Source organism: Cyprinus carpio, chromosome A25, assembly GCF_018340385.1.
Source record: "Cyprinus carpio isolate SPL01 chromosome A25, ASM1834038v1, whole genome shotgun sequence".
Classification (NCBI taxonomy): domain Eukaryota; kingdom Metazoa; phylum Chordata; class Actinopteri; order Cypriniformes; family Cyprinidae; genus Cyprinus; species Cyprinus carpio.
In genome coordinates this window covers 15530084-15558078 of record NC_056596.1, presented here as the reverse complement: position 1 = coordinate 15558078, position 27995 = coordinate 15530084, and the positions used below count along the sequence as shown (strand labels likewise).

Below are 27995 nucleotides of genomic sequence, written 5' to 3'. Positions count from 1 at the left end.
ATATTTGAAACAAAAATAAAAAAGGCATCACTATTTTAATATTAATTTAAGAGCTGAAAAGAAACAACTGATATGTGGGGAAAAATGTTAAAATGTTAAAGTATTGCAAATTCTGATCAAAGAGAAGCATGAGCAGTAAAAATGGAATGTATAGAGCTTTATAAAATATATTTAAGCAATATTACATGAGTAAGAGTGCAGGTTATCATAGCTGTGCTGATATTCAGTGCAACATTAATAAGTATATACAGTACATTACAAATCCCAAGCGAATAATCTTGACCAGCAAAGAATGTTGAAAATAAGCATAAAACTGTCCCATATATAACATATTCTCTTAAATAACACGTGATAAATGTTTTGTGAAATGTACAGGGGTTACAGTAAATATATAATGCCAAATTATACAAATATTATCTTTGGAAAAGTAAAATAAAATAACATAAAAATGAAAGTAGAAAAAAAATCTCTTGATTAAAATATTAGACATATTTACCTGATCAAGTGTATCAGCATTTTCAGTGTTTTTAACGTTTTTAATTTATTTATTCAAATTAAAATGTTACTCATATTTTGAATATTTTGCAGGAAATAAATTACATCCAACTATATGTAAAGTGTGGATTTCATTATTTTGAAATCAAGTTTAAAATGTGCTTTATACAATCTTAAATCTGTCTAATCAGTCAACAAGGGACATTTTATTGTTGTTTTAGATATTCTGTATTCTCATAGATCTGGGGTGCTGCTGCATTCTGATAAATTAAATCCATGTTTGTTCCAGTTCTTGATCGAATTATGTCATACGCACACTGGTGGAGGTAAGAATATTGCTCCTGTTGTAGAAAATGGCAAATAAAAAAAATATAAAACATAAAATAGTGCCAAAAGAAATAAAAAAAATCTTTACTATAATTGTCAGCTTTTTTGTAGAAGTACTACAACAATTGTCAGCACATACTTTTATGATTATGTCAAGGAATAGTCTGGGTTCAGTAAAAGTTAAGCTCAAATGAAAACATTGTGGCACAATGTTGGTGACCACAAAAATTATTTTATGGTCAAAAATGTTTAATTACTTGTCCCTCCTTTTCTTTCACATGATTTCGTGTTACACTGAGACACTTAAATTGAAGTGAATGAGGCTATTTTATAAATGTTTTTTTCAGCTTTACAGCCCAACGAATAAACCATTTTAAGAAAATAAATAAATAAAAATATTTAAGTGCTTTCAGGGCCTTTAAAACTTGCTCCATTTATTTACCCTTTAAGTGCTTCACTGTAACCTGCTGTCAGTTGAGCTTAACTGGTACTGATCCTGGAAAATTCCTCTCTAGTGCCTTACCTCAGTCTGCACCATGAGAGGCCTGTGCATTTGCATATCAGTAACAATTCCATAGACATCCACCATACTGTCTCTTTCAATCTGGAAGATCAGGTGGTCAATGGCAATGAAGACCCCTGTTGCCACACCAGAACTGAAACAAACAAACAAACAAACAAACAAACAAACAAACAAACAAACAAACAAACAAACAAACAAAACTTAATTTTGAAGTATTCCCAGACTTTTAGTTCATATTTTTATTTAATGTGCTCATTTCTCACCTGTTGTCAATCATCACTTTATTCAGGACAATGTGTTTAACGTCTGATTAATTCTGTCTGTGACAGATCTCATTACAATGTAGTAAAAAAGTGGATATAACTTCACCCAAGATGATTGTTCCCTCAAGGACCACATTTGGGAGTTTTTACATCAGATAAATTCACTGCATTTTTAGGACAATTTACCTTTTTGCATTTGTTAAAGCAAGCTTAAACAAGTCCCTAAAGTCAGTGCTGTTTGTGGATCATCCTCAAGTGTCAGTTCTTGCTATTAAAGGTTTAATTAGGCTGCATTTTCCTTCCCCCCGAGGCATCCTAGGTGTATATGACTTTCTTCTTTCAGACGAATCCAGTTGGAGTTATGTTAAAAATTGTGGTAACACTTTGTATGAAGCCCATATTTATAATACATTATAAGGGTATTCTTAAGTCATTATAATCAATGCATAATGGATTATAAATAACCTTATGTTGTATCATCTAATAAATATTCATAAGAACAGTTTTAATATATTCTAATATTTACTTATTTGTGGTTATAGCTTTTAAGAGTATGATGATTTATAACACAATGAACACGTTGCATCTACTTTTATAATTGATTATATTTCTCATAGTTATAATGTATTATAAGTCTCATATCTCATAATTTTTTCCTCCCAAACAGCCATAAGATCAGATATCATATCAGATGAATGTGTAATATAACACATTTGGTTTGAACTATTTTTATTGCAATATCAGTTTGATTATTTTGATGGTACCCTTTAAACAGCTGTTGATAAGTAACTCTGCAACTACATATCAATTAGCGGTCATTAGACTATTAGTATGTCTGCTACTGTAAATATATATATACATTTTATTTTGATGATCAACCAACAGATAAACTGAAATAAGTGTCTTTGCAAGTACGTCAAATTATTCTACCATACTAGATTCTTGAGCATACTAATACTCTAATGAGAGTTAGTTGGCATGCAGTTGCAAAGTTGCTTATAGTCGATTGGTTAAGGGGACCATCAAAATAAAATGTTACCATATAAAACTTTGCATTTTTTTTTCATTTGGAGTATTAAGATCACATCAATTAATTAACATTAGCTCCACAGGAAACACTCAAATAACACTCAACATCTAACCACTCACAAGCTGTAGTAAGATACTGTGCAGATTTTTAAATAAACAATGTCAAGATATGATACAGTCCATTATACTGTAAATGAAGTAGATTTAATATGGTGTTCATTGTGTGTTTTAAATAATCATACTCTTAAACTTATAACCACAAATACGTATTATATATATATATATATATATATATATATATATATATATATATATATATATATATATATATTAGGAAAAAATATATTATAGGGGTGTGACGAGACACTTTTCCCATGAGACGAGAAGAGACACGAGACTGGGTTCACGAGAACGAGACGAGACGAGATTTGTAAACTTTTTAAAATAAATCCCCAATGATGAAATATATAGGGAAAATTTGTATTTTATTTAACTGAAAACACAAAATGCAATTGTACTTTATGAAATTAAACATCTATTTTAATAAATTTTATGCAGGTATAAACAACATATAAACACTGCATTGCACAAATTATACAGGTCCTTCTCCAAAAATTAGCATATTTTGATAGCATACAAAGTGTACATAAAAAATAAATAATAAGATTCGACACAAACTAATATAAGGTTATATATATATATATATATATATATATATATAAAAGAGAAGTGTTAATATATATAATATATATATAATATAGAAATATAATATATAGGCAATATAATTTATATTTCGATTTGTGTCGTTTATTATTTTTAAAAAAAACAACCCTATAAATTAGCAAACAGACAAATACAAATAATATCCCTTTAAAGTAGCAGTCAGTCAAGTTTATTATTTAGTAAACTGATTTCCACTTCTAACTAAAAACAAAATTTTTTTTTGCCATTTAATTTTTCTCAACTCCTTTTCTGGTTTGCAAAAGCACACGCCTCTGGCTAATAGGACCACTGAGACTCATATACATTTTCACATCAATTTATTAAAAGGGTTTAACCACAAAACTACATGTTTAGGGCCCTATGAAATGTTTAATTTTTTCTCATCATATTCGGCATTTATATTTTTTATTGTTACCAAATTCTGTGTGTTTAGCATGTCTAACTAGAGAACCTTTTGAATGCATAGACAAAATGAGCTTAATTTATTCATTTTATTTTTTCTTAAAGTAGCATTGTGATTTTTTCCCCCCTCAGAAATTCGACTACAAATATAGAAGAAATTTATATATATATATACAAAGATGTGTAAGCAGTGTGTATTTACATTTTTCAATGGTTTTCAGTTTAATGAAGGCATAATACAACATTAATTTCAGTAGGGCCCTATGAAATGTTTAAATTTTTTCTTCATCATATTTATCATTTAATTCTATATGAATTTAAACAAACTTTATTTTTTTTTGGCAAGCAAAGGGGATTATATTTTTCTGGTTACAATTAAAATTTAAACATGGAAGAAATGTTGTGTGATTATTCTTTTTAAATTTTATTTGACGGGTTGCTGTGAATACCCTTACAGTTCTGTGATATAACGCTAGTTTTACTCAAATCAAACAGTAAAATGCTCATGAAGTGACTCTCAGAGCAGTTCTAGAGATGTTGTTCATGTGTTTACGTCCTCATTTTATGAGACGGCAGATGCTGAAATCACCGCGAGCATCACGCGTGCTTTAGTGTGTGTGTGTAAACCGCGCGTCTGCACAATACATTAACAGAAACAGGCAGAACATACAGGATTCATATTAAAATCGACTATTGCAGCTTTATATTTACAGATACTAGTCCATGTCGTGATTTGATTTAAGTATAATGACCTACTTTTGGTTAATTCAAAATTTGAGAAATTCCGTAACATTCTGTGTTAAACTGTGAATTCAGTTTTTATGACTGGATAAAGACTTAACTGTGTAATTTTCTCACTTATCATGCGGCCACTTGCCTGATGTGAACATAATATCTTACATAAATTACTGTACATACGACTGGTGAAAGGGCCAGTGTAATGCAAATATATCTGAAAGGTCTGCATGAAGATATCGTCACCTTCTCGCGAGACCAATCAGATCTCGCGAGACACATCGAATCTTGCGAGATCTCGTGCCACGAGATCTCGTCACACCCCTAATGTATTATAATTGTTGTTATGATTATTCATGAGTTGATATAACATAATATGTTTTTTTGTTATAATGCATTATGCATTCATTATAATGCTTTAAGAATACCCTTATAATGTATTATAAATACGGGCTTCATAGAAAGTGTTACCAAAATTGTCTTTGATCTTTCAAGCTCTATCATTGCAGTCAGCAGGTGTTGCATTGCTTAAGTCCGAAAGACGTGAAATAAAAAGTGCCCTTCCGTAAAAAAAAGTGTCTCACACAGCTCCTGGCGGTGCACTAAGGCCTCCTGTAGTGAATCGATGTGTTTTTGTAAGAAAAATATCCATATTCAAAACTTCTTCAAAAAATCACTTGAATCTAGCTTGCACTCACTGTTGTAAATGGAAGCAGTTCTGGGGGAATTACCTTTGAGGTCAGCTTTGCGCATGTGCCGCTCAGAAGTGATGCACGCGGAAACACAGCGGAGAGATAAAAAAAAAACAACAGTCACTAATTAGAATTACAAAACAAGGATTTGTAAAGAAAAAAATGTCACAGGATTTCGATACAAGCCAAGAGGAGACTGGTTTTCCTTTGCTAAAGTAACAAAACTTTGCTTCCTTTGATCCTGTAAACAAACGCTGGTTTTCACGAGACTCACTGGTGCATTCACAACGCTGACCCAATACGTCATGCTCCCGGGACTGATTCTGTGTACAACTGTTGGCACAAGCTAGATTAAAGTGCTTTTTATTTTTTGAATATGGATATTTTTCTTACAAAAAATGCATCAAGTCACTACAGGAGGCATTTGTTCACCCCTTGGAGCCATGTGAGACACTTTGAAAGATCAAAGACAATTCTTTTTATTTAACTTGTTTTGGACTGAAGCACTGCAACACCCGCTGACTGCAATGATAGAGATTGAAAGATCAAAGACAATTTTTAATATAACTCCGACTGGATTTGTCTGAAAGAAGAAAGTCATATACACCTAGGAAGCCCCGGGGATGAGTAAAACACAGCCTAATTTTCATTTTTGGGTTTACTAACCCTTTAAATTAACCACCCTTCACCATGGGAGTGGTGGAAGAGGACCTTAATCTCACTTATCCAGTTTCCATGTACCCACAATATTCCACACCAAACCATCTAAAAACCAATCAATCCACCTCTTCCCCCCTCTCTTAAGAATCTATGACTCCACCTTGGCACTCCTCTCCCCCTATCCCCCCTCCCCTTCAGTCCCATTGGTTCCCCTTGGTCTCTGTCCAACTGGCTCCCCTGGGTCCTCCTTCTCACTGGCTCTGCCTTGGTCCTCCATCCCACTGGCTCCTCTGGGCCCTTTGTTCCACTGGCTCCTTCTTGGTTCTCCGTCCAACTAGCTCCTCTTGGTCTTTCATCCCACCGACTCCACCTCAGTCCTCCGTCCAACCAGCTCCTTCTTGGTACTTTTTCCATCTTGGGTCTCCATCCTTGGTCTTCCTTCCCACCGACTCGTAGGTCCTCAATCCCACTAGCTCCCTTTGGTTCTCTGTCCTACTGGCTCTACCTTGGTCCTCCATCCTTTTAGATCCACCTTGGTCTTCTGACCCAATGGCTCCTTTTGGTCTTCTGTCCTACTGGCTCCACCTTAGTCCTCTGTCCTGCTGGTCCCCTCGGTCCTCCATCCAACCTACTCCATCTTGGTCCTCTGTCCAACCAGTTCCACCTTGGTTGTCCATTCAACTAGCTCTGTCTTGGTTCTCTGTCCCACTGACTCCCCTCGGTCCTATGTCCAACCAGCTCCGCCTTGGTCCTTCATCCCACTGGCTTTCCTTGGTCCTCCATCTCACTGGCTCAGTCTTTGTCCTCCTTCCAACCAGACCCCCTTGGTCCTTCGTCCAACTAGCTCCACTTTGGTCCTCAGATCCTCCAGCTCTGCTTTGGTCCTATGACTTTTGCTGAAATCTCCAGTTTGTCTGGCTCCCACTTGGATTTTACGGATCTATTCCCTGTGCAAGGTCCTGGCTCTCCCTCCCTACTACACACAGTTGCCCTCTACAAGCAACACTCATTTGCCCTGAATGATCTTTGTGTTGTTATTCTCCTTGACTCCTATCTTATCTACTCATTTTACTTATAAAGCTGAACTAAGATCATAACCACTTCTCATACTCCTGCAACCATAAAAGTAATATAAATTCATGAATGTTAGTTTATAAAAATCTTATATTTAGTAACTTTACCTGCAATGGACCACAGCTGGAGAGTGGCGTGAGTACTGGTCCATGTGTTTTCTTACCAGGCCTCTGAATTCAATGAGGACTTCAGTGGCCGTTGGAATTCCATAATCTGGCCATTCGGTGAAGTGGAACTGGCATATGTTACGAGTTTCTTCTGTTTTCACCTACAGAATCATATTATCAGATATAAATCAATCACATGAATGTGTATATTACTGATTTAAGAACAATAACAAATAAATGATAAATTTCTGTATGTTATTGAAAAGAGAAATGGAGATATCAAATGCAGAAAGTGTTCCTTCACATTTTTGATTTCGAAGTCTCTTATGATCCAATTCTCCAGTTCTGTCTCTGAGGTGGTTGTCACAGAGATGTTATGATAATTATTAGTGCCAGATGGCCAGTACTTCTCACATTTCATTACCTGGAGAAAATTACAGAGTGCTGGTTAACTTTTTTATACATATACAGTATATATATATTTTTTACATTTCACTACTTTTCAACGTGACTAATAATATTTCAATAATAAATTTTGAAATCACTCATCCCTGCTCATTGCATTTGTTCAGCATCACTATGGTGTAGATGTTCTTCTCCCAGATCATTCTCCAGAATTCATCCACTGTGGTGGGCAATGGACACTGAGTAGCTATAAACTCTTCTCTTGACTTGTAGCCCTGACCACAAAATGTTTCGAAATCGAAAAACATACATAAATGAAACATACAGAAGTCAATTTCTCTTCTGTCTATGTACTTACTGGGACATAGCTGGCATTGATGTAATCATAAAAGGGGCTGCCACATACTGATAACTTGACTCTTGAAGCATCATCTCAAGAAGGCAAACACAATACAATTAGTATCAGATAGTTATTCAGTAAAACAAGAAAAAAAAAAAAAAAAAACTAATTTAGATAAAAGAAAAAAAAAAAATTCAATAAGGCTAAATTCACCCTGTATTTTTTTTTTTTTTTACATAATAATGCAAGGCTAAATTCACCCTGGATTTTTTTTTTTAAGATTTCCAGTTTTTAAAAAAAAAAAAAAAAAAAAAAAAAATATATATATATAAAAATATATATATATGATTCACAAATTAATCAATGTGCAAAGCATTTCCTGCACCTTTTTTTCATATTAACATGCATTTTTTTTAGAAGCCTCATGTGACTTTGAAATTTAGTAACAACTATATATAAAGGTGTCAAAAGGTGCCTCTCTTTTTAAGTTTTGGCCCACATCACTTTTATTTATTTATTTATTTTTTCCACATGACAAAAAGCTTTTTATGAATGAAAGTTAAGCAGTAAAATGCATGTATGTTCCATTTCCCATTTAATTTTGAACCACATTCATATGTGGAACCTAACAAAAAATATACTTTTGTTTTTACAACGTGACTTTAGTATGAATCATCTGGGTAAAATTTATGTAATTTTATATTCATGCTTTTTTTGTATTCATTATAGTTCTGCACTATAATTCTGCATACGAACAGGCAGTCTTTAGAAGCGTAGTATGATTTTTCTAAATTTAGTATCAACTATACACAAAGGTGCTGAAAAGCTCCTCCTTTTTTAATACCAGTGAGGCCAGACACAACAAAAATAGTAGTGCAATTTTGGTATGATGGTATTTTCATTACACTGGTTCTTCTGATTCTTTCATTTACAGATGGAAATTGTATAGCAGAGAGCTAATGGGACTGGAGCTGGCCATTTCTGTACAATAAGCAATAGCTGGTTTGCTTACAAGGTAATACATTGCTGTCACGGTTCTTCTTCTTGTTTTCAATAGCCAGGGCAGCGTTCTTTGACTGTGCTATTCCAACAGTTTTCAACTTCTGCAACAATACAAACCATTTTCTTAGACCTAGACATTATTAACATTATTAAGTCTGCACAGCTGTTTGATAATACTTTCGTAGTAAGTATCATAATCTTTTATATTTCCCATCTGTACCTCATACTCTTCAGCAAAACCATCTGCATGTTTCTGCTTAAAGTGGTCTTCATAATCATCTGTTCTCATAGCAGTATTACTGTGTACCATGAAACAAAGAATAGATTGTGTAAAAAAAAACATACAGGAAAGAATCAATTTACAACATTGTGAATTAATAAAAAAAAAAAAAAAAAAAAAAAAAAAAAAAAAAAAAATATCTCTGTAAACCTGAAGAAAAAAAATTACAAATAATAATATTTAATTATAAACATATCAAACAAAGTTACCTAAAAATGTGTAAAGGGATGTCAGGATACTGATCCTTTGTTTGTCTAGAACAGAGAGTAATAGAGATTTGTTTGTCTAAAATCTAAGATCTAAAATCTAGATGACTTCTGTATCTTAAACTCCATCCAACATCACTACTCTGATTGTATTGGCAACTCACCTTTTTGAATAGAAGAAGAGAATCAGAATGATAATAAAGACAAAACAAATCGCTGCCAAAACTACACCAACAATCAGCCAAGTGTTCGACTCAGGGGATTCTACACGAGAATATGGTAAAATTATTAAATGCTCCCAAAAGAGATACAGTTCAGATGCTTCTATTATTGTTGTAACAAATTCCATATAATTTTGTTGTTCATTCTCCAAGGTCAGGGAGGAGTTTATATTGTAATGGGTTTAAAAATATATATATAATTCTACATACTGGTATATTGTGAGATGCAGAAAGTTTCTCCTTCTGTTGATTTGTCACCTGCCACAGCAGTGATGCAGAATGTGTAATTGACTCCAGCAGTCAAATCACTGATGTTATAAGAAGTGTTAGTAGCTGTTGCATGTGTCCTTTTCTCAGTCCATTGAATTCTAAAAAAATCTCTTTTTCCAGCTGGTTCATCCCATGTCAGAGACACAGATGATATTGTGATTTCAGTCACTCTGAGATTCCTGACTATCTCTGGCTCTGCGTGGGGAAGAGAAAAATAAATCTGTTGGTAACAGGGGGAATTGAAATGATACAGTTGTATAACATTTGTAGTTGCAGCAGAGCTCAGTGAGTCTGTAGGCATAAAATGTAAAATTTTCTACTTAAGGTAAATATGAGAAATATTTAAAATAGTGTCAAGGTTGAAACTAAAAATTAAAAATCCAATAACGGGTCTTAAAAGAACAACCAAGATCACATTTGTGACAACATCCTCAAATAAAACAACACCAACAAAAAGATAGTTAGTGCTATTTATTTTGATGGAAGTTAAATTGATAGTTACACCATTATTCTTATTTACTCTGTAACTGGAGTTCCCTTTCAAAGGTTCACTCAATGCTGCCAATTGTGTGAAGGCCATATAGAACACTGCCAGTTCCCTTTCAGTCGGTCACTGTCGACATCACGTCGGTGACCTACAAAATGGGATATTGCTTCGATAGACCAATCTACATCGAGTGTAAACTAAACGAGCCAATGCACATTGGTATGCAATTATTGCATCCAGCTGCCGTTGATCACAGTGTGAGTATAAGAAGGCAGCAGGTGCAATGCATATCAGCTTTTCGATTCAGAGCCGAGCGACAGTATCTTTCTGCTGAACTGTGTCTGCTGTGAACTACGAGTTCAGCATGCTCTTGGAAGAATCCCATGTTGGCGAGATGGTACTTCAGCGGCGGTCGTTCCAGTGTCGAGTGGATTGCACACTTCAGGCTGCACTACCCCCTGTCGCGTTGCAAGCGGCCATCTCCGCTGTGCACCTCAGCACTAAAAGAGCATTTCCTAAAGAGCGAATTTCCTCTTAAAGAGCTCCACGGCTGCATCTTTATAAGGATGACAGACTGGCCTTATAAGGATGCTGTTTCATCCGTGTGTTTCTGGGTGCAGTCGTTACCCTGCCTCACGTGTCTGGGCGTCAAGCATGCTGAGGTGGCCATCGTGGATGCGTCATGTTCCTACTGCAGGAAGATGACCATCTCGGAGCTGTGAACCAGGCTATGCTACCTTAAGGGGGGCAGTGTCCCGGTGCCTCTGCCGCAGTCTGGGGCTCATTCTGGTGGACAGATGAGATGAAAAAACCACTTCCGGGCAGTAGCGTGGGCAGTTTGAGGGTTACAGTGGTGGCAAATCCCACAGGGAACCGACCCTCTGGGGACCATCGCTCCTCTTGCACCTCCGATCCAGTGGAGCAACCCACGGAATGTGCTGGGCCCTCTTCAAAGAGCGTACCAGCGGCATCCAATGGGCCTCCCCCCCGACCAGATGTCGATTCTCAGCCATCGGAGGGAGAGCTGTCAGATGAAGATTCGGCCGCAACCCGCCCTCCGGTGGCAAAGCCTGAATCGGTTCCAGAAATGGCAGCTATGCTTTCCCGGCCGCTGAGAGGGTAGGCTCAAGTGGAAACCTCCACTGCATCCCAAGCCCTCGAGGTTGGATGACTGGTTTCTCGGGGTGGCGCGCGCTTGTTCTCAGCGCCCCGCCCCAGTGCCTTTCTTCCCGGAAGTGCATGATGAGCTCACCAAGTTGTGGACGGCACCTTTTACTGACAGAAACTGGCTGGTGGGCTCCTCCTCCCTCACCACCCTCAATGGTGGTGCAGTGAAGGGGTATTCGGCTATCCCACTGGTGGAGTGGGTGGTAGCTATGTAATTGTGTCCTAAGTCTGCCTCCTCCTGGCGTGGAGACCCGGTGCTTCCTTCCTGGGCCTGTAGGCATTCGTCTGGCCTAACCGGCAGTGCCAATGCAGCTTGCAGGGAAGCTGCTTCCACCTTACATGCTATGGCATTATTGCAGGTGCACCAGGCCAAGGCACTGAAGGACCCGCACGAGGGTGGTCACAATCCGGAAGTTCTGAAAGAACTCAGAACCGCCACTGACCTCGCACTGTGAGTGACGAAGGTCACTGCGAGTTTTCTGGGTCAATGTTAGGGACGTAACGATATTGACGATATTGCGCTATCGCGGGTGGTAAACGTGTCTCGATATCGCCGTGGTGGGTTACAATATTAAAAGGTCAGGTGTCCGTCAAAAAGCAAGAGGAAATAAACACAGTCCCGTTGAACAAATCATTGTTAACTACATAGACCATGATCCTTTGCACTGTGTCGTCACAACAACCGTTGTTAAGCCAATAGGATTGCACGCTTCACGCTGTCCACACAAGCTCACAGCAAGCCAGCATGGCCGACAGCGATACTTGTAAGGATGAAAACAACAAAACCAAAAGGAGAGAAGGTGGTGGACAGACAATGGACTATGTGCAAGCACTGCCACAGTAAACTGCGATACAAACAGGAAACACAAAGCAACAGGGCGGTATCCTATTCTGTCTTCATTAGCAAAGACCTACCTGTGTATACCCGCTACCTCGGTGCCCAGTGAAAGGGTATTTTCAACAGCAGGGGATATTGTAAATGCCCAGAGGTCTCTTCTCCCTTGCAATGTAGATCTTTTGATCTTTCTAAAGAAAAACTTGAACATTAGCTAAAGGATAGTTCAGTGTTTTTCAGAAGGCTTTTTGCCAGACTGTTTAAGGATTTTTTTTACTGTTTTTTTTTTCTTCTCCCTTGCAATGTAGATAATTTTATTTTTTTTTGATGAAAAAAGTGAACATAAGCTAAATGATAGGTCAGTGTTTTTTAAAAGGCTTTTTGACTGACTATTTTATTTAAGGTTAAGTTAGTTATGTTCCTAAATACCAGTTTTAAAAGGCTGCTTTTATTTGCCTTGCACATTTAACCTTTTCAGTGGTGAGTTTAAAATATTCCAGCGGTCCCCCCAGAATGAGTTTTTTTAAGACGACCGTTATTTTAGAACGTTCCCCTTACTGTTTCCATGGCGACGCGTCAGGCTTGTCACGTGACACCACCGGGTCTGCAATAACACTGTATGACAGATGGATCGCTTTTATTTCGTTTTTCCTTTTTAATTTCAAATATTCACAAACTTGCATACCATGTCATGACCATCCGATATTCCGATTCATAAATATGTGTAAATCAGTGTGTTGGGTCGTTTAAAAAACCTTTCTAAATTATCTTGATCGTGATCTGTAATGTGAGATAGGCGCCGCCATGTTTGTTCACGCTGCAGTTCAGAGAGTCCTGTCAGTCGGATTTACAGCCGTTAATTCATCAATTTCTCCCGAAATACAGGTAATAAGTGGCCGGTGAACTGGGTGAAGAATAGAGTGAACTTTATAGTTACTTACACTATGTGTATCTGATATGAATAAAAAACATCTGCAAATTAAATTTGAATGGATTATTATTGTTGCTTCCATAGACATATGCGTGTATTTTTCAAACTCTAAATGTATTGTTTTACTAGTATTTATGTGTATTTAAATATCTGAAACCTAAAATATACATTATGTGGTTAAGAACACTACATAGTTGTGATAATATGAAAAGAGAAGTGCACGTCTGTCTCTGGCTCAGCGCCAGCCAACACGCGAAAACGCAGTTTGAATTTGGCAGTTATGTGACATCACCGAACGTTTCTAAATCCCCAAAATCACACCACACACCCAAAGTAAACAAAACTATAATCCCATACATTTTGTCTAATATGTATTGACTGTTTTTCTGACTTAACTTGATCTTTGTTTTGCACTTAAAGGGAATTCCCTATTGTTTACAATTGTTCTAGTTGCTTCTTAACTTGAACATTGCACAGAAGAATCAGTTATGCAAACCAAATATTACTATACAGAATATTGATGTTCCTGACTAACAACTTGCACTTTTAAAAGCACTATGTGATCAGCGTTTTATGTTGTCATGGATCCATAAATACAACAATAAATTCCCTGTTGACTGGCAAAAAGCAGAATAAATGTCAGTATTTTTTCGCTATTATCATCACAAACACTATCGTGAGCTATTTAACAATACCGCGAGCTTTTCCACAGTATCGCAATAAATATCGTTACCGTGAGGTCAATATCGAAATTGTATCGTACCGTGAGATTTGATATCGTTACATCCCTATGTAACATGACTCATGCGATGTCCACGCTCGTGGTCCAGGAACGCCATCTCTGGCTGTGTCTGGCAGAGATGAGGGACACTGACAAGATTCGGTTCCTCAATGCCCCTGTGTCCCAGACCGGCCTCTTTAGCGACGCAGTTGAGAGCTTTGCCCAGGAGTTCTCGGCTGCACAGAAGCAGATGGAGGCGATCCGGTGGGCAACATCCTGCTCCGGTGGGCAACTGCTACCTCCACCTGTCCACCGGCTGCAGCGCCTCAGTCTGCTCATCGCCGAGGGCAGCCCCCCGCGTATGCCTCCGCTACTGCGCAACTGCTGGAGAATCTTTTGTTTCGTTTTTCCCCCCGTCGTTGGCCTCATGGCTGGCGGGTACCCAAATACTAGACAAAAGAGCAGTTTCCTTTATCTCTGGGTCCCAGGAGGGCACGGAGAGTTGCGGACGGCCAAGCACCGGACCTTACTCATCCTCCTCCTTCACCAGATGGCAGCAGTGGGTGGTTCGAGAGCATCAACAAAGGCCCTAATCACGCACCCTCTTCCAACCCGTGGAACCAGGTGAGCCCTACACCCCATACTCACACCACACTCCGGCCTGCTCACAATCCGTCGTTGGGTTGGGGTGCCAGTGTTCCGCCTCGCTGCCCCACTGCGGGTACGGCAGTTGTTCTGCTGGTCCTACTTGTACGGTTTCTATGCGCCCTGGTCAGCGCTACCCAGCCCGTCTTGCTGGCTTCTGCGGACCATCAGCCTCGGCTATGCAATTCAGTTCGCCCGGCATCCCCCCAAGTTCAGCGGTATCCGCTTCACTACAGTGAAATTGGCCAATGCCCCCTGTTCTGCAGGCAGAGATCGCAGTCCTACTGGCAAAGGATGTGATAGAGCCGGTCCCCCCCAGCCGATATGAGGGCGGGGTTTTACAGCCCTTACTTCATTGTACCCAAGAAAGGCGGTGGGTTACGGCCAAACTTGGATCCGCAAGTTTTGAACAGTGCCCTTCATCGGTTACAATTCAAGATGTTGACGCAGAAACGCATCTTCGGGTGCGTCCGTCCTGTGATTGGTTGCAGCGATCGACCTGGAGGATGCGTACTTTTCATGTGTCGATCCTTCCGCACCACAGACCCTTTTCTGCGGTTTGCGTTTGAAGGACAGGCATATCAGTACATGGTCCTGCCCCTCGGGCTGTCCCTGTCTCCCCGTGTCTTCACTAAAGTTGTGGGAGTCGTGGAGATCATTTCGTGATGCTGTTCACATTCCGGGCCTGCTCAAACATACAGCCGACAAGCTGTCTCGAGCAATGCTCCCAGGAGAATGGCGACTCCATCCCCGTATGATCCAGCTGATTTGGAGTCGTTTCGGAGCCACTCAGGTAGACCTGTTTGCTTCTCCAAAGACCTCTCACTGCCAGTTGTTCTACTCCCTGACCTAGGGAACTCTCGGCATGGATGCACTGGCACACAGCTGGCCGCCGAGCCTGCGCAAATGTGTTTTCCCCAGTGATCCTTCTCGCACAGACACTGTGCAAAAGTCCAGGTGGACCTGGTTCCCCGAACTAGTGCTCCTCGCGACAGCCCCTCCGGACCTGGTTCCCCGAACTAGTGCTCCTCGCGACAGCCCCTCCTTGTCCGATTCCTGGTGAGGAAGGATCTACTGACTCAGAGACGGGGCACCATTTGTCACCCGTGTCCAGACCTTTGGAAACTCCATGTCTGATCCCTGGATGGGACACGGATGTTCTAGGTGACCTACCCCAGGAGGTAGTGAACACCATCACTTTGGCAAGAGCGCTATCCATGAGACATGCTTACGCCTTGAAGTGGAACCTGTTCATCGAGTGGTGCGGTCGTGCTTTCCTTTCTGCAGCAAGGGCTGGAGGCGAAGGTTGTCTCCCTCCACCCTCAAAGGTCCAGGTTGCTGCTATTGCTGTGCACCTTGACCCCGTGAATGGGAAGTCTCTAGGTAAGCATGACCCTCATCATCAGAATCAGAATGAGCTTTATTGCCAGGTATGCTTACACATACGAGGAACGGGAATTTGTTTTCATGACAGAAGCTCTGCAGTGCAACAGAATGAGGGCGACAGAACAAAAAACACAGATAATAAAAAGAATTAAAAAAATAAAAAATCAGGTTCCTTAGAGGGGCCAGGAGGTTAAATCTTCCATGGGTCCCAGTTGATACCCTCTTGGGACCTGACTCTAGTGCTAAAATCACTACAGCAGGGCCCATTCGAGCCGTTTGCATTCAGTTGAGCTAAAGTTTCTTTCATTAAAAATTCTACTCCTGCTTGCACTGGCCTCCATCAAGAAGGTAGGGGGGACCTGTACGCATTTCGGTCAATGATTCATCCCAGACCAAGTGGTGAACCTGCAAGCGCTGCCCCTGGAGGAGGCAGACCCAGCCCTGGCTTTGCTCTGAGGTATCATATCGATCACAAGTGCAGTATTGGAGTACCTCAAGGTTCAGTAATAGGGCTGTTACTCTTCACGCTTTACATGTTACCCTTGGGAGATATCATCAGGAAACATGGTGTTAGCTTTCACTGTTATGCTGATGATACTCAGCTCTATATTCCTTCGCGGCCCGGCCAAACATACCAATTTGAAAAAAACTAATGGCATGCATAGTAGATATAAAAAATGGATGACGAGTAATTTCTTACTGCTAAACAGTAGTGTTAATTATAGGACCTAAAAGCTCTGCATGTTAAAACCTAGGATGCTGACTAAGACTTGATGGCTGCTCTGTCAATTCTTCGTCATCAGTTAGGAACCTAGGTGTGCTATTTGATAGCAATCTTTCCTTAGAAAGCCACGTTTCTAACATTTGTTAAACTGCATTTTTCCATCTCAGAAATGTATCTAAATTACGGCCTATGCTCTCAATGTCAAATGCAGAAATGTTAATCCATGCGTTTATGACCTCAAGGTTAGATTATTGTAATGCCTTATTGGGTGGTTGTTCTGCACGCTTAGTAAACAAACTCCAGTTAGTCCAAAAAGCAGCAGCTAGAGTTCTTACTAGAACTCTAGTATGACCATATTAGCCCGGTCCTGTCAACACTGCACTGGCTCCCTATCAAACATTGTATAGATATTAAAATCTTGCTTATTACTTATAAAGCCCTGAATGGTTTAGCAACTCAGTATTTGAACAAACTCTTGTTACATTATAATCCTCTATGTCCGCTGCGTTTTCAAATCTCAGGCAATTTGATAATACCTAGAATATCAAAATCAGCTGCGGGCGGCAGATCATTTTCCTATTTAGTGCTTTAAACTCTGGAATAACCTACCTAACATTGTTCAGGAGGCAGACACACTCTTGCAGTTTAAATCTAGATTAAAGACCCATCTCTTTAACCTGGCTTACACATAACTCACTAATATGCTTCTAATATCCAAATCCATTAAAGGATTTATAGACCAGATGGTGGATCAGCACCTAGAAAGGACCTCTACAGCCCTGAAAGACAGTGGAGACCAGGACAACTAGAGCCCCAGAGACAGATCCCCTGTAAATACCTTGTCTCAGACGACCACCGGGACAAGACCACAGGAAACAGATGATTCTTCTGCACAATCTGACTTTGCTGCAGCCTGGAATTGAACTGATGGTTTCGTTTTGTCAGAGGAGAACTGGCCTCCCGACTGAGCCTGGTTTCTCCCAAGGTTTTTTTCTCCATTCTGTCCCCGCTGGAGTTTTGGTTCCTTGCCGCTGTCGCCTCTGTCTTGCTTAGCTGGGGACACTTCATTTACAGCGATATCATTGACTTGATTGCAAATTATTCCACAGATACTATTTAAACTGAACTGAGATGATGACATCACTGAATTCAACGATGAACTGCCTTTAACTGTCATTTTGCATTATTGACACACTGTTTTCCTAATTAATGTTGTTCAGTTGCTTTGACGCAATCTTTTTTGTTTAAAGCGCTATATAAATAAAGGTGACTTGACTTGACTTGACTCTTTGTCTGTTACGGAGGCAGCCAGAAGGGGAATGCCGTCTCTAAGCAGAGGATGGCCTACTGGATTGTGGATGCCATAACCCTGGCTTATCAGGCACAGGGTGTGTCCTGCTCACTCAGGTTGCAAGCTCACTCAACTAGAAGTGTTGCATCCTCCTGGGCGCTGGCTCGTGGTGCCTCACTGACGAATATTTGTAGAGCTGCGGGCTGGGCAACCCCTAACATGTTCACTAGATTCTATAGCCTTCATGTAGAGCCGGTATCCTCCTGTGTTCTCACCTCAAACGGGTTAGTATCAGCTTGCTTAAACTGCTCCAGAGTGTCCGTACTGTAGACCCTGTTGAGTTCCTCCATCACCCTAGGCAGCTGGACACGGGGGAACATCCGGCGCCAGGCCTCCATAATGAATCGGTGAGAATCGTGGAAGGAAGGGTTCCATATTGAGACCTAAGCGGTACTCGTATGTGTATAGTCCATGGTATAGCCTTAGAGCCCATATTTCCCCGGCAGACTTCTGCCTTCCCAAGAGGGTTTTAATCATCTCAAATTTCTCCATATACACCTAAACGGATGCTTTATGTGTATTTGCTTCAGAAAACTCCTTTGGGAAGGATGGGGCTTCCGCAGCATCCCCGTTCCAAGCGGAACGTGTATGTTTTCCCAGTGTTATCCAATCTCACCCAGTGAGGTAGTACTTTGACAATGGTGAGTGGAACTACTTGTTCCGAGCCCGGCCTACACCAAATAGGGGTGCAAGTAGGGAACTGAGATGTCACGACCCGTCGCCACGGTTGCTGTACCACCGCTGAGTGGCTGGGTTGCAGGCACGGCTCCTCAGCGAAAACCCATGCTCGCTTTTTTATTACAAGTGAGGATACATATGGTAAGTGCACTGTTGCGCCTGACAACACACCATGGCACTCTTGCAAGAGTGCAAGATGCAAATCTGTTTTTTTTTTTTTTTTTTTAAATAATAATAATCTTAATACCTAACACATGCTTAGATACAAATCTTTTTCTTTTTTTTTTTTTTGTAACTGGAGGTTACATTAATAGTCACACCATTACTTTAATATTTACTCTGTAACAGGAGTTTTTGATGGAGATTTGTACAAAAAGAAAGGCAACAGATATATATATATTTTTAATGTTACATACCAGTATATTTTGATATGCAGAAAGGTTCACTTTCTCCTACGTCATCTGCAGTAAGAGCAGTGATGGAGAATGTGTAATTGACTCCAGCAGTCAGACTAGTGATGTTATAGGAGCTGTTAGTAGTTGCTGAATATCCATTTATTTGATCACCAGTCCATTGAATTTTAAAGAAAGGTCTTTTTCTGACTTGTTCATCCCATGTCAGAAACACAGATGATGTTGTGATTTCAGAAACTCTGAGATTCTTGATCACATCTGGCTCTGTTTGGGGGCAAAAAGGACAAATCATAAATGCTGGTGAGAGATGGAGTTGAAACATGTGAGACTGATACAATTAGGAATTCATAAAGCATTTGTAGAATTTGTACGTGCTTAAGATGTTGCTGCAGAGTTTTCTGCAAAAGGCAAGTAAAAGACGTCTTACTGGTATAAAGTGAAATCTGACTGGCTCTCCCCTCTGTCACATGATCAGCTGCTACTGCAAACACTCTGAATGTGTAATGTTCCCCATGAGTCAGATGATCTATTTTGATGGAGGTGTTTTTAGTAGTCACATTGTTATTTTCATATTCTACACGGTAACGGGAGCTTTGGCCGTTTGGTTTAGTCCAGTTTAGTAAGACAGAGGATGCTGTAATATCATCAGCTGTGAGGTTTATTATGACGTCAGGCTCTATGAGTAAAAATGACAAACGTTTAGGAATTAAAATGCAAATATTGAAAACTAACCATAGTGAAGATTTAAATATATGAAAGGAATAAGTCAATATGAATATCCAGCTAAGCGAATCAGGAAATATTTAAGTGGAAAACATACTAGTATAGTTTGAGGTAATCACTGATTCTCCTTCTGTTGATTTATCTGCCGCAACAGCTGTGATGTTAAATGTATAATTGACTCCAGCAGTCAGATTAGTGATGTGATAGGAAGTGTTACTAGATGTTGAATTCTCAGTTGTTTTATCACCAGTCCACTGAATTTTAAATAAAGATCTATTTCCAACTGGTTCTTCCCATATCAGAAACACAGATGTTGTTGTGATTTCAGTCACTTTGAGATTCCTGATCACATTTGGCTCTGTGTGGGAAGAGAACAGCAAATAATTATTCATAATTAATTAAAAGAGCTGTTAGAACAATGTTATTATAAATTATTACAATATTTTATAATATTATCATATTTTATAGGATTCCAGGTACATCAATGAGATGTAATTGTACATGGTCCCACTAATATAGCAGATTTCAGATGGCAGCAATGCTAAAATCTCAGAAATTTACTAATTTAAGAGGAAAACTACTAAACATGCATGAAATTTGTACAAAGAAGAAGAATAATGATTTTTTATATATATATATAATTCTACATACTGGTATATTGTGAGATGCAGAAAGTTTCTCCTTCTGTTGATTTATCTCCTGCCACAGCAGTGATGCAGAATGTGTAATTGACTCCAGCAGTCAAATCATTGATGTGATAGGAAGTGTTAGTAGCTGTTACATGTGTCATTTTCTCAGTCCATTGAATTCTAAAAAAATCTCTCTTTCCAACTGGTTCATCCCATGTCAGAGACACAGATGATATTGTGATTTCAGTCACTCTGAGATTCCTGACCATCACTGGCTCTGTGTGTGGAAGAGAAAAATAAATCTGTTGGTAACAGGGAGAATTGAAATGATACGGTTGCATAACATTTGTAGTTACACCAGAGCTCAGTGAGTCTGTAGGCATAAAAAAAGCATAGAATTTTCTACTCAATAGCTGTGTTTCCACTGTCGGGCCAAAAGCGGGCGTGCTAGTGCGTGCCAGAGCCAGTCGCGTTTACATTGTCACTACCGGTTCTTGATCGTGCCTCGGTGGTGCTTACTTGGGACCAATGGCTCGGGTTTTTTGGCCCGACGAAAAACCTTGGTCCAAAGTGGGCCAGCTGGGGTTAGAGGGGTGGTTATGAACAAAGGTGGAGTTTATCCGCGTCTGCAGAGCGTCAGCGCCGCGGATCATTTCAGAAAGCTAACAGCTATAACACCAGCATTAAAAACTTTTTAAAATAAGTTGAGCTCAAAACTTACTTTCAGTCAGCAGGGAGTGTTTGAAATAACTTGATCCGATGTGGATTATAATCACCATACCAGGCAGAAATATTTATAAGCGATGCAAAAGACTGCATGCTAGCCATTAACGTCACCATAGTAAAAATGGTAAATATGACCACTTGAAGAAATCAGACGTCAGCTTCTTATTCTCTATCACAATCGTGTATTTATTTAGTAACATATTTTATCTGTCATAAGTCTCGTCTTGAGTTTAGACCCCGTAGCCTATGTCATTAAAATATAGTAATGTTTTTTGTTCGGGAGCTTTTATAAAAATATAGAAATTATAATTCTTTCTAAATGTGATTAATGTGACTACAAATAAACAGAAACCGACTCGACTGAATAAGCAGGTTATGTTCATAACGCTTTATTTCTGTGTGACTAATTTTAAATCCTGATAAATTAATTCATTATGATCAATGTATCACTTATAGTAAAACACCAATGCTTTTGGATTTATAAAAAAAATAACAAAGCATGCAAACCAACTGCCACTTTTATCATGTTCGTTTTGTGATCGCGCTAGTTCCAGTGACTTATTTCTTATTATTTTTTTGATAACTTCTCTTTGTTGGTGAAATGATAGGGTTGCGTGACGTTGTTCCTGAGAGGCGTGTAAAGGGCGGGTTTTAATGAAGCGCAGCGGAACTTCTGGCCTGACGGTGAAAACGCAGCTCTATTTTGGCCTCGTGCTACAGGCCTGAGGCTATTAGCCCCACCCGGCCCGTTTAAAGCACTGGCTCGCACTTGCCCGACAGTGGAAAAGCGACTAATGTGAATAAATATGAGAAATATGACAGTTTCAAGGTTGAAGTCTCAGAAGACTGCTCACTAAAAATTACAACTCCAATAAGATCACATTTGTGACAAGATCCTCAAATAAAACAACAACAAAAGTTTTGTGATATTTATTTTGATGGAAGTTACATTGATAGTTACACCATTATTCTTATTTACTCTGTTACTGGAGTTCCCTTTCACAGGTTCACTCAATGCTACCAATTGTGTGAAGTCCATATAGAACACTGCCAGTTCCTTGGCATGTTCACAAGAACTGCCTTCTGATGTCATCACATTTTATAAGAATACGCACGTGTCACCATCTAAAGCCGCGTTCAGACTGCACGATTTTAGGCCAGTTTTTGGCTCGCCGACAGGTTTTGAGTAATCGCCGACAAATGCCCGAAATCACAGGCAAATCGGTGCTCGTTCACGCGAATGACAATCACGCAGTGTGAATGAGCAAAGACGCGATCTGAGAGAATCGCCGACGAGTCGCCGATGCCCGTGAGATATTTGGCATGCTAAATATCTGGACCTGTCGGCGATTCAAAATCCTGCTGTGTGAAAAGTGTTCTGACTGAAAACTACGTCGGCGATGACTGACAGCCAATGAGAGAGCAAGATACAGAGCAGTGGGGAGTTCGGGGAGGAGTTATATACCACAATATCAGCAAGCGTGGCTTTGTTTCAGAAAAAGGCTTCTTCTCGGTTTATTTGGACCCAAGAAATGGAAGAAAAATTAGTCGAAATTTGGCAGGAGCACCCGTGTCTGTTTGACGTTTCATCTGAGCTATCCCAGTCTCACGTGAGAACTCCGGTCTTGCACGCGTGATATCGCGTTGTTTCCTTGTCACATCTCGCGTGTGTTTGGTTGTTAAACGTAGTTTGCATGCCAGACAGAGTTGTCGGCGATTCTTCCTATTGTAAAGTCATGCAGTGTGAAACCTTCTGTCGCCAATCCATCGTGCAGTGTGAACACAGCAGCGACTGAATGCTGGCCAAGATAGTCATGCAGTGTGAAAAGAACAGTGACCCGACTACTTTGAAAATCGTGCAGTCTGAACTCGGCTTTAGGAAACAATTCTTCCGGTCTATATTTCATCTCATGTTTCAGTGACTTTTTGAAAGGATTATTTCTCCTCTTGGTGAAACAATATGGATTTTAGGAGGTGTGTTCTTGCCATGCTCACTTTATTATTACAAGTGAGGATTCAAATGGTAAGTGCACTGTTGCACCTGACAACACACCATAGCAGTCTTGCAAGTGTACTAGGCCGATGTTCTGAAAGATTTGGATGAAGTAGCTGGCTTGACACCTTAGGCAGTCAGAGAGCTCAGGTGGGCCACTGACTTGGTGCTTCAAGCCACTAAGCACAAGGCTCGCACGGCAAAATGGCATTCAGCTGCATTACAGCGTCTTATTCCCCATCAGGCTTGACGCTGTTTTGGGTCACCCTTGCTCCAGCTCTTCTCAGCCTCCCTCAGAGAAAGGAAGGCAGGTGCAATGGCTTGGGATAGGGTGGGGTGGTCTTCCTCACTCTGAGAGGGTCATTCCTGATCAACTGATCAGGAAAAAGGAGGGCTTGAATTCTCAAACACGGACTGTTTTGAGACATGGGCCTGTCAATAGCAGCCAGTAGTTTCATTCCTATCTGAACCAATTCAAGCTGGGATGAAGAATTTGTGTAGATCTATTGCACATGCTCCTTGTTTTTATGTTGATAAATTTGCCGGTTGTTCTGATGGGTCTACTTCATATGCGACCAGTGCAGTGGTGGGTCAACATCCAATAGCAATACATATCCCGGGGTCTTTAAATCTGGGAGTGGACTTCCTGTTGAAGCAATGCTTCTGCAGGATGGAGGTGGATTTGTTTACCTCAGGCTAGACTGGCAGGCATGATGAGGTTACTATTGAGTGGAGACTGTTTGTAGCTTGGCGCAGGGAATGCAAATTGTACCCTGTTCACCATCCAGTTAGGTCTGTGCTTGACTTTCTTACCCTTTATGGCAGGTGCAGCTTCTCTGAAAGTGTATGTATTGAAGCTGAGTATGTACCAGTTGGGGGGACGCTCCTCAAGCTTTGGATAAAACCAAAATGATGAAGCTTTGCTCTAATCCAAAACAAACACATCTGAATCAGGTCTTTAGGATTACTAGAGCCATCCAATCAAGTATGTTTGGGCAGTTGGAGCTAAACCCCTGAGGACAATACTGCAGACCAAAGGCAAAGTGCAGTAACTACACATCTGGTCAAAATTGAGTTAAGTCCTAAAATGAGCTTTGTTATATCTGTTCTGTCTTGTGACAAAGTCTCGGTTAAATTTTGTCCCGTTTCAGAGAAATGAGAGTGTCAAAATTGCAGTAACTACAAAATCCAAGCTAATACCAAGGCAAACCACAGTAAGTGAAGTTACTGCGTTCTGGCTTTGTTTTCCTGGCTTTGACATACAGATACTGCACGGTCTGCCTTGGTATCCTGCGGCCAAATGATGGCGTTAAAACGCAAATATCCAAAGATGGGTAAGGAAGATAGCAAAATATTATTTCCTAGCAATGGCAGCTATATAATCAGTTAACATTAACAAGCCAGCCGCTAACAAATTAAACAGCCTACCTGCATTGCTTCATATCCTCTCTGACAACGTAATGATAATCTGATTTATAATCGCATTGATGTTTCTTGATTCGGATATCTCTCTACGTTTCAGGCAGCTAATCCAATTGTAGTAACAGGGGTTATTCCTTCAAAAGTTAACTGGCTACAGTAAAGTTATATAATTCATCAAAGAACCGCTCTGTATAAAAGTTATACAACGGAAAGCAGTTTGTCCCCTATTCGCAGGCATGCAGCATATGACAACCCGGACCGGTTAATAACAAATTCTTAATTGATAAGTTATCATTATTTTTGCACAAATCACCATTTCATTTGTTAACATAGCTGTTCGAGGAAGGCTTTATGACCAAGCGGAATCCTCTGCCGCCTGGTCACTGCCGGTTCACAGTGATCGGGACTCGCGCTGTCTGCAATTCCCTTCACCGTCCGCGTTTTGATTTCGGCAAATCAGTTTGGGTGAAACACAACAAGAAAGCTGAATGAACACATTTAGTTTGTAGATACTGCACTTTTCTTTTGCAATAGTGTTTTAGTTGTGTAAAGTCATCCAAAGGCAGAGTGCAGTGTCTGCATTTTGGTGGTCAAAGGTCACATCAGTGGTCATGGTTTTTATCGATAAAAATGTGTGCGGAGAGAAGAAAAAATGATAAATGCTGGTGAAAGAAATTAAAACTGATGTAGAAATGATACAAACAAAAGCAGACTGCTTTCTGATTAAAGCAAGGAAATGTGAGAATTTTTCAAAGCTGAAAGTTAAGAAGATTCACTCAGATTAAACATCCAATCAGAGGACTTACTGGTATACAGTGAAATCTGATTTGCTTTCCCCGCAGTCACATGATCAGCTGCAACTGCAAACACTCTGAATGTGTACTGTGCTCCAGGAATCATATAATTTATCTCGATGAAGCTGTTTTCAGTAGTTACATTGTTATTTTCATATGCTACATGGAAACGGGAGCTTTGGCCAGTTGGTTTAGTCCAGTTAAGTAAGACAGAGGATGTTGTAATATAATCAGCTGTGAGGTTCATTATGATGTCAGGCTCTGTGAGTAAAAAATGACACACATTTAGGGATTATAATGTGAATCCTAAAACTTGTAAAGACTCATCAGGAAAAGTATAAAACATACTCATATATTTAGAGGTAACCACTGATGCTCCTGTTGATTTATCTGCTGCAACAGCTGCGATGTTAAATGTGTAATTGACTCCAGCAGTCAGACCAGTGATGTTATACCATGTGTTATTGGTTATTACATGGTTAGATGTTTTCTCATCAGTCCAATTAAGTTTAAAGAAATATCTATTTCCAAATGGTTCTTCCCATATCAGAAACACAGATGATGTTGTGATTTCAGACACTCTGAGATTCCTGATCACATCTGGCTCTGTGTGGAGGAGAGAAAAGCAACTAATATGTGTTGGTGATATGATATATATATATATATAATATATATAATATATATATATATATATATATATATATATATATATATATATATATATATATATTTTTTTTTTTTCTTCACAGACCGAGCCTTTTTTCTGGTTCAAGGAGTTTGTATAGTGCTTTGTAAAGTGTTCACACACAGTTTTATTTGAATAAAGCCTTTGTTGTTTATATTAACTCTATCAAAAAACACAATAATCTTAATACTTAAAACATATACTTAGATACAAATCTTTTTTTTTTTTAAATGGAGGTTAGATTTATAGTCACAATATTACTTTAATATTTACTCTGTAACAGTTGTTTTGATGGAGATTTGTACAAAAAGAAAGACAACAGTTTTTTTTTTCTTACATACCAGTATATTTTGAGATGCAAAAAGGTTCACTTTCTCCTATGTTATCTGCAGTAAGAACAATGATGGTAAATGTGTAATTTACTCCAGCAGTCAGACTAGTGATGTTATAGGAAGTGTTAGTAGTTGCTGAAAATCCATTTATTTGATCACTAGTCCATTGAATTTTAAAGAAAGATCTATTTCCAACTGGTTCATCCCATGTCAGAAACACAGAAGATGTTGTGATTTCAGAAACTCTGAGATTCTTGATCACATCTGGCTCTGTGTAGGGGAAGGAAGGACAAATCATAAATGCTGCTGAGAGATGGAGATGAAACATGTGAGACTGATACAATTAGGAATTCATAAAGCATTTGTAGAATTTATAGGTGCTTAAAATGTTGCTGTAGATTTTTCTGCTAAAGGCAAGGAAATGTGAAGGTCCAGAAGATTAATTCAGATTAAACATCCAATCAGAGGTCTTACTGGTATAAAGTGAAATCTGACTGGCTCTCCCCTCTGTCACATGATCAGCTGCAACTGCAAACACTCTGAATGTGTAATGTGCCCCATGAGTCAGATGATCTATTTTGATGGAGGTGTTTTTAGTAGTCACATTGTTATTTTCATATTCTACACGGTAACGGGAGCTTTGGCCGTTTGGTTTAGTCCAGTTTAGTAAGATAGAGGATGCTGTAATATCATCAGCTGTGAGGTTTATTATGACGTCAGGCTCTATGAGTAAAAATGACAAACGTTTAGGGATTAAAATGCGAATATTGAAAACTAACCGTAGTGAAGATTTAAATATATAAAAGGCATAAGTCAATATGAATGTCCAGCTAAGCGAATCAGGAAATATTTAAGTGGAAAACATACTAGTATAGTTTGAGGTAACCACTGATTCTCCTTCTGTTGATTTATCTGCCGCAATAGCTGTAATGTTAAATGAATAATTGACTCCAGCAGTCAGATTAGTGATGTGATAGGAAGTGTTACTAGATGTTGAATTCTCAGTTGTTTTATCACCAGTCCACTGAATTTTAAATAAAGATCTATTTCCAACTGGTTCTTCCCATATCAGAAACACAGATTTTGTTGTGATTTCAGTCACTTTGAGATTCCTGATCATATCTGGCTCTATGTGGGGAGAGAACAGCAAATAATTAGTCATAATCAACTAAAAGAGCTGTTAGAACAATGTTATTATAAATTATTAAAATATTTTTTAATATTATAATATTTTATATATTATAAACTTTTACAATATTCCAGGTACATCAATGAGATGTAATTGTACATGGTCCCACTAATATAGCAAATTTCAGATGGCAGCAATGCTAAAATCTCAAAAATGTACTCATTTAAGATGAAAACTACTAAACATCAATGAAATTTGTACAAAGCGGAAGAATAATGATTTTATATATATATATATATATATATATATATATATATAGCAGAATGTGTAATTGACTCCAGCAGTCAAAATATATATATAATTCTACATACTGGTATATTGTGAGATGCAGAAAGTTTCTCCTTCTGTTGATTTATCTCCTGCCACAGCAGTGATGCAGAATGTGTAATTGACTCCAGCAGTCAAATCAT

The 27995-nt window shown here is 39.2% G+C and overlaps 1 protein-coding gene across 1 annotated transcript; it reads right to left on the bottom strand.

The window, feature by feature from the left end:
* Window positions 1–156: 156 nt before the first annotated feature.
* Window positions 157–27515, bottom strand: LOC109051559 (receptor-type tyrosine-protein phosphatase eta-like). Its single transcript, XM_042715691.1, is given in 20 exon segments — window positions 157–836; window positions 1346–1478; window positions 7031–7191; window positions 7335–7454; window positions 7576–7710; window positions 7794–7867; window positions 8788–8878; window positions 8998–9076; window positions 9267–9311; window positions 9428–9527; window positions 9695–9949; window positions 19096–19356; window positions 19520–19768; window positions 19913–20173; window positions 20467–20721; window positions 25392–25640; window positions 25728–25985; window positions 26406–26666; window positions 26871–27119; window positions 27264–27515. Coding segments are annotated over 17 exon segments (2607 nt in total). The 5' UTR covers window positions 25732–25985; window positions 26406–26666; window positions 26871–27119; window positions 27264–27515; the 3' UTR covers window positions 157–701.
* Window positions 27516–27995: the final 480 nt, after the last annotated feature.